The sequence below is a fragment of the Symphalangus syndactylus genome, chromosome 19 (assembly GCF_028878055.3).
Source record: "Symphalangus syndactylus isolate Jambi chromosome 19, NHGRI_mSymSyn1-v2.1_pri, whole genome shotgun sequence".
In the NCBI taxonomy this organism is placed as follows: domain Eukaryota; kingdom Metazoa; phylum Chordata; class Mammalia; order Primates; family Hylobatidae; genus Symphalangus; species Symphalangus syndactylus.
This window is the reverse complement of record NC_072434.2, coordinates 62,830,587-62,843,407: the sequence shown is the minus strand read 5'-3', so window position 1 is coordinate 62,843,407 and position 12,821 is coordinate 62,830,587. Positions and strand designations below refer to the sequence as shown.

At 33.7% G+C, this 12,821-nt stretch overlaps 1 protein-coding gene across 6 annotated transcripts in view; it reads right to left on the bottom strand.

Moving 5' to 3' along the window:
- Positions 1-12,821, bottom strand: part of SPATA17 (spermatogenesis associated 17) — a 236,994-nt gene that overhangs the window by 122,309 nt on the left and 101,864 nt on the right. For all 6 annotated transcript variants that reach the window (XR_008649683.1, XM_055234603.1, XM_055234601.1 and 3 more), the window contains one exon: positions 6,101-6,224. Coding sequence is in view for 5 of the 6 variants with exons in the window: in XM_055234603.1 (XP_055090578.1) it covers positions 6,101-6,224 (124 nt within the window). In the remaining variant the exon portion in view is untranslated. The remainder of the gene's footprint in view (positions 1-6,100; positions 6,225-12,821) is intronic.

Genomic DNA, 12,821 nt, shown 5'->3' with positions numbered 1-12,821 from the left:
GGGGTTTCACCATGTTGGCCAGGCTGGTTTTGAACTCCTGACCTCGTGATCTGCCCTCCTTGGCCTCCCGAATTGCTGGGTTACAGGGGTGAGCCACTGCACCTGGCCAAAATTTTCCTAATTTAAATATTTTTCACCTTATAAGATTTGTATCCTGGAAATTAAAATAATTTTTTTTTAAAAAATTTGTCTTATAAAACTTTTTCTTATCAACAGACTACCAATTAATTATGGGTATGTCAAGTTAATTTTTTTTTTTTTTTTTGAGATGGAGTCTTGCTCTGTTGCCCAGGCTGTAATGCAATGGTGCGATCTCAGCTCACTGCAAGCTCCGCCTCCCGGGTTCACGCCATTCTCCCGCCTCAGCCTCCCGAGTAGCTGGGACTACAGGCGCCCGCCACCATGACTTGCTAATTTTTTGTATTTTTAGTAGAGACGGGGTTTCACTGTGTTAGCCAGGATTGTCTTGATTTCCTGACCTCATGATCTACCCACCTCGGCCTCCCAAAGTGCTGGAATTACAGGTGTGAGCCACCGTGCCTGGCCAACTTTAATTTTTAAAATTAAGACAGTCTTTCTCTATACAAATATGATTTAATATGATGTGGGAAAGAAGTAGCTGAAACCATTTTGGCTTCCTCAAAAATATAATTCAAAGTAAAGTTTTATCAGTATCAATCACAGCATAGGGTCTTTTTAAATCATAAATAACTTAAAATAGTTTTTTCAGTAGTATTTTCACTACTTTAGTGATGAGTGAGGAAAAATATCAAAAATCTATCGTATAAATTATGACATGAAAATTATTTCCATTATATACGTGTAACAAAGTAAATTTGTTTCTACTTTAGCTTTAATTTCAATATGTGTAAACTCTTAAATGCCACACCAAAATAAAATATACATAGTTATACTGAGTTATATGTATATATTATATTTATTTACCATTTTTATTATCACTTTAAAATGAAAAACAGGGTAACATTTTCACTAATAAGATAACTATTGCCATGTATAATTCTATATAATAACCAATATTTCCAAAGTAACATTTTATAATTTGGATCTTGAATTTTACATTTGTATCTGTAATTTTTCTAATCTCCAGGAAGATGCTCAAAAATTCTGGCAATATTTTACAGGCATCTTTTAATAAATCCAACAATAGGCCTTTGCATATATCCACCAGTAGGTGGAGCAGACAACATAATTTATTACCCAAGAACGAGGGCAAGGGAATGAAAGTCAGTTTATTTGGAATAAAACAAATCTGCAAATGAGATTTTCTTCAAAGGAAATATGTCCTATATGTGTTAGATTTAGTTTGACTAGTTACTGAATCAAAATAAATCACTTTATTAAATAATCACTCTTTAGAGAAAGATAAATTAAATTTACAAATGGAAGCAATATTTGCATTTTACTTTATCCAAATCAACGAAAACTAGCCGTTCTTTCATAAAACTTTTACAGGGACAAAGATTTTTTGATGTGTTCATTTAATAAGGGTGCTAAACCCAATCCTGTTTTACACGTTATAGGGTGCATAACAAATAGTATTTTCTGGGAAATATAATTGACTAATCCTATTATGTCTGTAGCAACAAATTAACCTTATTACTACTAGTAAATGGTGATTGATTATTTATGCAAATAAGTTACCATATTCAGCTTTCTGATTGAAATAAACATACACAAAAGGTGTTTTAATATGACTTGAACTTTTTAATTAATAAAACCCTGAGGGGTCTATTAATTCACTCATTGCAATATTAGTTATTTACTTGTGTAATTTCTATCAGCACTAACATATTTGCTTGAATAAAGATGAGATAATTAATACCATCAAAAATTAGTAATAGCTTTTGGAACTATTTTAAGGTATACATTGAATTTGTACTAAAAATAGGCTTAAACCTGACTTTAAAACTTTGCAATCAGCATATGAGTATATATCAGCATAATCATCCTAAAATTAATACATTAAAAAACACATAATCTTATATCATCCATATCTGAATTAACGAATACAATTTTGGCTTACAAAATTATCTTTTTTGAAGCACTGTCAAAATTAATGTTTATTTCTACTCATCTAAAGTAAGCCATTAGAACAATAAAAATTTAATGTAAAAATTTCTATTCTATAAACCATACTAACATCATTCCTAATCACCAATCACCAACATAAATCAACAATATAAATAATGTCCCTCTCTTTGCTAAAAATGCTATTAGATTTATTCCTTTTAAGCAGATCAATAAAGCTTTTCCCATCCTGATATACTTTTTATAAAATTATTCAAACTTGAATATTTGGAGAGTTTTCAAATATCTGCAGGCATTGAACGTTAAAATTGATACAAATCTTTTAAAATAAATAGTATTAATTCTTATTTGGCTTTTATTTGTACTTAAAGGTCTATAAATATAATTTGAAATCAAAATCTTAAAACAAGCAATGAAATTAATTTGTAAACAACTAAGTAAGGAATATTTTAAAATCTGCAGCTTAATTTCTCCCCAGTAGCCAAGACATGCTGTAAAAATTACTAACAACACTCAGATTGAAATGTGTGTCTTTTATTCTCTGAATCTTCCTTAGGCTCAGGAAGGAAGGTTATGTTATTTTTTATTAAAATAAAATAGCACATCAGCAAAATCATAAGTATAAATGGTTGTTAATTTCAGTGAGATCACCTATATAAGCAGTAGTGAAAAGTTGGCAATTTCCATCTACAAAAAAATTGACATTAGACTGAAATTAGTCTCAGCGCTTTTTGTGGTTAAAGATTAAGTAGTATATATTTATATATACTAAAGTCCTAGCACAGTACTATTAGATGGCAGGTACTCAAAAATATTATTGGAAGTGATTAACTGATGAATTTACGTTAAGATTCATGTTTATTGTATTTATTAAATCTTAGTGTTGCATACTTTTGTTTAGATGGAGATAGTTTGTATTAATAGTTGTGACTTGTAGTATGTTTTAAAATTCGACTTTTTAATATCATGATGAAAAATACTGATTAAAAGCTAAGTAAAGCAAATCTGTTGGGATATAAGGAAGAGAACATATGAACTTTCCAGTATCATTCTGTCAGTAAAACTAATCCCTTGAACAAAATGAACAGATGAGTCTAAGATGACACTGCTATTCTATTTTACCACCACACACAAAAAAAGTTTGCATTGGGAACAAAGTGGCTCCATAGGTTCAAAGGGTTGTCTTTTCATCTCTATGTACCTGTGATCAAATATTGAGATCACTATGATGAAGTTTACCAACCGGCCAGGTCCAAATTAAAATCCCTGATATTTTTGTAACATTTGTCTCCAAGGGAAGCGATTTGAGAATACAATTTCACCTGTAATGTCCTCAGGTCTGTGAAGTCAAGTGTCAAATGGAGGTGGGGGACACCAGTATACAAATTTCTAACTAATTTTTTATTAATAACTAAAGGAAAGCCAAGAAAGGAAATGAAAAAATGAATGCTTCCAGTTGGTAAGATTAATGGAAGAAAATTAAGAAAACCTTAGGTTTATCTGTGGTTAAATTCTAATAATATTATTGTTACCATTTACTGAATGCCTTCGAAGGGTCTGGCACTGTTTTAAGTACATTACATTTAATCCTCATCACATTCTTCCAAGGTGGGTTTCATTATCTCACAAATGCAGAGGGAAGCAGAGGTTTAGAAAACTGAAGGTAATCTCCTAATATATAACCCTTAGTGGGAGAGCTGGGATGTCAACTCAGCTCTGTCTGATGACAATACTTGGGTTCTTTCAACCTTGCCATAGTGCCTCAAAAATAATTATTTTATTGGATGCCAAGGAGTTTTGGAGACTAGGGATCACTGAAGTAAAATTTACATATATTGATATTATCAGCAGCCTATATGGTATAAAGAAGGAGAAAAATGCATTGACAGCTTGTATTTGTTAATACAAATATACTTAAAACACACAATGGTAATATCTGAAAATCCGTTAAGATCTATGATTCAAGTGTTTTAGTCAGGTTTGTGAAAATTCTTTGTCAAACCGGGTGCTTAATTTTAAAAATGAAATGAAATAAAATTAGTTAAAGAAATAATGCATAGAAAGTCTCTATAATATTGTTTGGCACATGGTAAGCACTCCATAGATATTTGCTGTCAGATTATTTTTATTAGTAAAAGAAACTGAGTCTTCATGGACTTTCTAAATCATTTCACTAGATACTCAGTATCTCAACAACCTTGAATAAAACAAAATTAACAAATGTTCAGTTAAACATGATTTCACTATTTTAGGCCAGGTGTGGTGGCTCACACCTGTAATCCCAGCACTTTGGGAGGCCCAGGCGGGGGGATCACTTGAGGTCAGGAGATCAAGACCAGCCTGACCAACACGGTGAAACCCCATCTCTATTAAAATACAAAAATTATCCTGGCATGGTAGCGGGTGCCTGTAATCTCAGCTACTCTGGAGGCTGAGGCAGGAGAATTGCTTGAACCCAGGAGGTGTAGGTTGCAGTGAGCCAAGATCACGCCACTGTACTCCAGCCTGGGCAACAGAGTGAGACTCTTTTTCGCTCCCTCTTAAAAAGAAAAGAATGATTTCACTATTTTAAAAATTGCTTTCTGTATTACAATACTCATCATAAGTATACATAGCACAACTAGAACTCATATTAAGAAAAATTCAGAGTATAAAGATGGTTCAGAGTTACTAAAATTAACAACTGTATTGTAAAAAATAAAATACCAGATTTAAAGAAATAAGGATATTAATAGTACTCTTAGTTTAATGAAAGTTGAAATTACTAATAACTAAAGTTAAAAATTTTCTGCTAAAAGGAATTTTTGATTTGAAATTCTATATAAAAATGTAGCACTTCAATTATACAACTAAAATTTTACTACTATAGATTTTAAAAAGAAAAGTTAAAATATTTTGACTTTTAATTTTTAAAAGTATATTTTAATTATTGCCTAAGTATTTAAAGTCTAGAGACCTCAGAGTGCCGAGTGCCATAGCTATTTCTACTAGCTTTGTATCTCTAACTCAGCCACGTAACACCTCTGAGTTTGTTTCCTTACCTGTCAAATGAAGATAACTCAGCTACACAAATCCAAGTAAATATGAAGATAGTCACCATGATTAAAAAGTATTGGTATTTAGACTACCAAGCACAGGCTAGAGATGCGGGAGATCTACGCTCCAAATGTAGATGGCCAGCCCGGGATTTAATATATATATATTTTTAATTTAGATGCCTCTAAGGATGACATTCGGTCTTGGGGCTCACCCTTCACCACTGGGACTTGACTTGCCCCTACCTGGAGACATTCAACTATGTGACTCTGGCCAGAACTACAACACTGAACTTGAAGGTCTATGAGAAAAAAATAAAAACCCAGAAACTGCTAGTTTCCTATTTCCCTAGTAACAAAACACATCTCACTCCTCAAACTCTCGCTTTTTTAAAACCATATTTCTTTTTGAGGCTATTCCACATGCCATGTATTTTTTCCTAGTAACCAGGACAAAATCCAGGGCACTGACATTTTAGCAAGCATTGTAAAATAAATGTCTAAGTATTCCAAATTTCATGCTTATATTTCTGTAAGAAGATGTAATTCCTGAAGCAACTTTGTTAAAAGCTTTAGCTGAAAACTTCCATCAAAATTTAGAAAGGGTCGAAAAATGGTTTTAATCTCAACGTTAGCTCAATTAAAAGAGAAAACATGAAAGCAACCTCAGCCTAATAACTTGTTAATTCTTGATCAATTCACAACACAACAATAAGCCACTCAGAATGAGTTTTGAAAGCGAGGTTATGCCCTTCGTGTTGTGTTATCACCGTGGCAGATCACACTGCTGACTTGGACCTTTCTGCCAGCATCGCAGCGGCTGCCTCTATGAAGCCGCTGTCACAGACGAGTCATGGTGCCTGCGCGCACCTACACAGAAGCACGAAATTGAACTCGAAGTAGTGTCTTTGTGATATCTTTTCAACAAGTCATGTCCCATTCAGCCTGCTAGTTTATCTTTGTCAGGCTAGGGGCCCAAGTGGCTTACAGGAGCTGTCAGGGACAGGTAGACCAACCTGCTTTGTGCTGAGGAGGTAATGCATCTTTCGGGCTTGGTAATCTCTTTTCTTCTCTTCCCTTTCGAGGTTAGCCTTCTTCTCTTCTCTTTCTTTCATTTCTGCAAACTCCTCCAGTGCCTCCCTGCATCAAAACCATCTGCAGTTATTTATGATACTATGTGTTAACATTTTATTTTAATTCTTTCACTGATGATAAATCAGTTTTTTTGAGGGGCAACCATCATCCATATCCATCCAAATCAGTGGTGTAATCTATCTTACCTGCATTTTCCACAAGGAACCTTTGCAATATTTAGAAAGCATTTATATGATTTTTCAGTGATTAAGTTTTTGAGATCAAATGAGTATATTTATAATTAATTCAAAGCTGAGAAAATACTCGTATCAAATGCAAAGTAAGTGTCTTACTAAATTATCAGGGTTTTTTTGCTTTAAGATTAGCTTTTTTGGACATACTTAAATATCCCAAGAAAGCATCTGCACTACTGTTTTCCCTTACATTTTGGGCTTGTATTTTCAAATCTCTAATCATTTATTTTGCCTACTAACTAATGGCCTAATTTTTAAAATGTGACAGGTTTTATACATATACTTAATTTATTGTAGGTTTACTTCAGTTGACAGTTCAAATAATACCAATAAGATTACATATATTATCTTGCACTTCAAAGGTTGACATTTTGTCCAATTACATAGATAATTCAAATAAAAGCTAAATTAGGTGAGAAAGTGCAAGTCTTTTCTAAGTATAATACATTCTACTAAAATAATAAGACTTTTCATTATTTATGTGTATCTAAGAAATATAAACAAAAAATAAGCTTTTAAGTATACTATGTGAAAACATCTGCTAAACAGATTATGATATCAAATATGGCGAAAAATAAATCCTTTATTTTCAAGGAAAAATTTAACTATTTGTGTTAAAATAATGTTTTGAAATTGTACTATACTTTTTTTAAAAAGTAGGTATGTAACTTAGTGTCTGGTTCTGTAAGTAATGTTTTAAATAAATCATCTGAGCATTTTTCTCAAAGGTATCTGAGGAAAGTAGAAGAAAAAAATTCAAAAAATAAAAGAGATTCTCCTTTCCACTTCAATGTCTAGAAATATTTTTGTTGCAATTTCCTGTTAAAGGCTACTAATACAATACTTCATACAAGGTTACTTATGAAACACACTGACGTTTAAAAATCACCAAGCTATGCTATTGCAGCAGAGCAATTTTTTTCAACATAAGATTAAATTGCAAAATAAATGAATTACTTGGAATGGCACGGCCCCCATTTTGCCACCTTCTCTTGAAAATTGCTTATTAATATGAAAAAAGGAGTCAGAAAATAGCCTGTTTTACTTTATGCATAGTATTTTGGGGGCTTCTGCGCCCACAGAGCCAGGCTAGCTGCACATTTAGATTGTGTTGGCAAGCTGGTACAATGACCTCTCTGACCTGCATCTCAAGGCTATTATTAATCGCTAAGTAACCTGGTAAAGCCAAACAAATTTGTTTCCATTGAAAGGATCTCTATCTGTGTCTGAGAATTTGTTCTGTACCAAACAAACCTCATTAACTGTGTCCATTTTTGACAAAGAACCAAGAGTTAGAGGGATTGGTGACCTTTCTTTGTCCTTAAAGTACAAATTTCAAGGCAGTTACAGATGACTAAATAAGAAATTTTGCTAGGAAAAATAACAATCATATGTTACATTAAAAAGTGAATACATTATTAATTTTAATCTTTACTATTGATATTATGGAAAAAATAAAAATTAACCAGAGAACTACCACTATAAAGATAATTACTCAGAAATGCATGTATCCAATTTCATATTATGCTAAATATAAGTACAGTAATTTTCTAAGCAATCATAAAAATAAAAAATCTATAAAGAAGTTTCTGCTCTATAAATAATTTAATAAATATGAAAAGATCTTATATAAGAAGAAAGGCCTAATATAATTGAAAACATATATGAATGGGTAAGGTACAAAGATGTACATAGAACTTGGATACAAAATCAAAAGTGTAAGTTATTTTAAGTAGTAAAAACAGTCCATCTTCAGAATATGGAAATATAAAATAAAAACAGTATGTATAGAGTGGCATGGCACAGTGAGCAAAACCTGTGAGATAATGGAAAAGAATGTTACTTTCCAGCATATAAAGAAAACACGAAACACTCAAGTGTGTAATCTCAAAACACAAATGTAGTTAATTTAATAAATTCATCCAATTATTGAAAAAAGTCAATTCTTAGGTTCCAAATTGATTTCTTGTAATATTTGAATGTGTGTGGATATACTGAACAAGACAGTAATATTTATGTCAAACATTCTTTGTTAAATGATGAAGTAGGAATTGCTAAATAAATTATTCTTGATATATACATTTTTGCTATAGCAGTAGTTTGAAGATATTTCTCAGTGTGCAGGATGCAATAAAAATTATGATCTCATTAAAAATAAAAGGATGGAAACCATTCTAACTAGGATTGCCTACAAAATTATAAAAATTACCTATATTTTTAATCTGGAGATTTTTTAAATGCAGTACTTCTAAGACACTTAAATAGGTTGTTTTCTGTTTTTACATTTCAGATGTATTTTCTCATTTCTATCCTCCAAAAAAAATCCTGTGATATATATGGTATAGCTTTTACTAATTACTCTATTTTGCAAATACAGAAACACATAAAGAGATTAAATGACCTACTGTAATTAACAGATAAATTAATGGCAGAAATGGAATTAGAATCTCTGTGTTTACATATTTTCTAACTCCAGACCAGGCTGTCATCTTCCTATATATTTATGCCGAATATATTTTTATTAAATTAGCCATGCATATTTTCTTTATCTTATAATCCTGTCTTCTACCATATAAAGAAACTTGAATAAGTTCCAAGAGTTTCTGCCTTATTTTCATATCTATAAAACATTTTCTGATATAGTTTTAAAATAAAGATAAAAATTACTGAAATTTTGCAAAGCTTTACATATTTGAATGTATTTTGCTAATGATATTCATAGGAATAATAAAGTATTTACATATTATAATAATGATAGCAATAATAATAACAGACACAATATACTGGAGTGATTAAGAGCATAGACTCTGTTTTTGTTTTGTTTTGTTTTGTTTTGTTTTTTTGAGATGGAGTCTTGCTCTGTCACCCAGGCTGGAGTGCAGTGGCACAATCTCGGCTCACTGCAACCTCTGCCTCCTGGGTTCAAGCAAGTCTCCTGCCTCAACCTCCCAAGTAGCTGGGATTATAGACGCATGCCACCACGCCCAGCTAATTTTTGTATTTTTAGTAGAGATAGTGTTTCGCCATGTTGGCCAGGCTGGTCTCAAACTCCTGACTTCAGGTAATCCACCGGCCTTGGCTTCCCCAAGTGTTGGGATTAGAGGCGTGAGCCACCGCACCTGGCCAAGAGCATAGACTCTCAAATGGCACCTGGTTATAACAGCTCTGCTGTGCTCCTTACTAGCTGTCTACCCTCTGGGCTGCAATATCCTCATTTGTAAAATGTAAATATATTAATACTAGTGTCTTTTCCATTACATTATTGTGAGGATAAGTTAATCAATGTAAAGTACTCAAAATAGTGGCTGGTACACAGTAAGGCACTATGTAAGTGTTAGTTCAATAAATAATTGAACATTTACTATGAGCCAAGTATTAGGCTACATGCTTTATCTGTTCAACTGGATATGCTTTCTCTAATTCCCTTGGTGGTCTCCCCCTTTCTCTCTCCTGATGAGAGTGCACTTTGTGAATGAAATTCCACAATATAGAGCATGGAATATGGGTTCCTAAGAGGCATGGGGCATGGGGTAAACCCTCATAAGTGGAAAATAGGAGACAGAAAATAACCATGCAAATAAATTTCTCCTTTCCCTGTCCTCCACCTACTGCTCTGAGGGGTGGTTTCTCCTTGCAAACCTGAAGACAACCTGTGTGGCTAAAGACAGAAAGCATGGCCAGGTGCAGTGGCTCATGCCTATAATCCCAGCACTTTGGGAGGCCAAGGTGGGTGGATCACCTGAGGTCACGAGTTCGAGATCAGCCTGGCTAACATAGTGAAATCCCATCTCTACTAAAAATACAAAAAATTAGCCTGGTGTGGTGGTGTGCACCTGTAATCCCAGCTACTCAGGAGGCTGAGGCAGGAGAATTGCTTGAACCCGGGAGGCGGAGATTGCAGTGAGCCGAGATCGCACCACTGCCCTCCAGCCTGGGTGACAGAGTGAGACTCTATCTCAAAAAAAAAAAAAAAGACAAGCATATCTGCTGCGCTATGTCGCATCACTATGGGGCTCTTTGTGAAGCAGTGGCCAGGACTGCAGGAGCTCATAATGCCTCATTCCTCCCTACAGAACCAAACCCAAAGTTCCAGCTGCCAGGAGTGCTGGCTGCTGACTGTTCATAACTATATCTCACTGGAGAAAATCAGCTGCCCTGCCCCAGGTAGGTTTTGTTATCCTGCCCCCAGCCTGGATTCAATCAATGACTGGGGATTGACAGAGTACATAGGCCCAGAGCCTTTGTCTCAGTTTGGGACCAATATAAAGGGCCATCCAAATCGCAGAGCTGAGACCTCCTGATGCAATTCAACTTCTCTCTCAACCTCTCTCCTCCCTTCCCTTAAAAATGTTGCTCCCCAATAAATCTCATGCACCAAATCACTGTCTGAGAGTCGTTTCCATCTATGACACTTCCATCTATGACCCCCTTTTTCTAACCCTCATTGAGCTGGTATTGAGCCACCCAAAGTATCAGCACTTTAATCATCTATTTATGTTCTGCTTTCAAGAGGTTCCTGGCTAAGACATAGATATCATCTCATTTAATACTTTCATATCTGTGGGGCAGATATTATTACACTCATTTAACAGATAAGGAAATGATATTCACAGAGATTAAATCTCTGCCCAAACTCCTACATCCAGAAAGTGACGGAGTTAGAATTTGAATCCGGGTTTGACTCCAAAATCTTCACCTTTAACCACAATACTATACTCATATTGCCTAAATTCAGTATTTTATTTAGCTATCAATAGGACTTTTTTTTCTGAAGAGGTAACTTTATATTACATATATTAGTTTTCCAAAGCACGCAAATGGAAAAAGCTCCTCTGTTTTGGAATGATTTCAATGAACTGTCACTACTCTTTCATCACCACATCATAAGATCATAACCAGGTAGCTCTGTGTGGCCATGAAATACACAGACCTTTGCATTTGCCACCACAAATGTCCTATCTTCCTGAAAATATGTTTTCCATTTGCTATTTTTTGAGCAAGTAAATAATTCTAATGTACAATATTAATGTATAAAAGAGACTGAAGCTGAAAGATGCTTAAAGGCTATTTGGCACAATACAACTAACACACAACACAAACCTACAAGGCCTTTCAGCATTGATCCCTGCTTCTCTCTCCTTCTCACTTCATATTGCTCTCTCCCGGGATCACTATGCTTCAGTCACAATGGCTGTATTTCATTTCCTAGCAAACCATTTATTTCTACCTCAAGATCTTCACTTAAATTGTATTTTCTGATGTGGATTTCCTTTACAGCAACCTGAATTCTCCTTTCACTGTTCTTTTCACTCATAAACATCATAATGTTGTTTTTCTTCCATATAACTTAATAAAATTTACAATCATACATTTATGGATATATTTATTTAATATATGTCTTCCCTACTAGACTTGCAAACTCTGTAAAAATAAAGACTATGTCTATGTTGCCCATGTCTATTTGAATGAATAAGTAAACATTTTTAAAAGACTACTGTCTCCATATAAGTGTGTAGGTTTATGTCTATGAATGATGATAGGAACTAGAGAGAAGTGATTGCAAAAACAAGTATACAATCCTGCTCAATCCCGAGCCCAAATGAAAGGTAATGATTACTTCCTGTCATGTAATAATTCATGTTTTCTTGCACTGCAGATTTTCTTTTCCTTGTTACATTTTTTTTCTTTTTAAACTGTTTCTTGATTTTGTCTAATGTCTGTACCAATGGAGAAAAATAATATATTTCTATAAAATATTTTTAAGGAAAAAGAGCACTCTGCTCAAAATTATATTATTTCCATAAGTGATATAAGATAAAAAATCCAAACTCATAATCCTAATAAATATATTAATATATAATATGTATGATACGTAACATATTATATAAATGACTCAATTACATACAGTTCAACATTTGCTCAGTATACTCATTAAATGCTTTGTTCACCATAATGAAAATTATTAATAAGATGGACACATTCTTTTTTGCTTTTCTTGTTCATTTCAAAATATAATACTAAAAACAGAATCTTTGTAATTTTTATATTCTCTTCTTTTTAAGTCAAGAACAAAAACACAAAATCTCCATCCTTTCCTCTAAGAAGGCTTCATAGATCCCTTCAACAAAAATTAATCTTTAGTTGTTCCGACTGTAATAATCTCACTGGTTATGAATCCTTCATTTCTCTTTAATATGTCCATTACCTTCTGCAATACATTACAGTTGTAGGTATGCATGCATGACTTGCTAACTCTCGCTCCTGAATGCTAAGGTCCTGCTATAGGGTGAATATTCCAGTCCCCCCAAATTCATGTGTTGAAGCCTAAATCCTAAATGTGATGGCATTTGGAGGTGGGGCCTTTGGGAGGTAATTCAATTATGGATGTGGAGCCCCCATTGAATGGGAT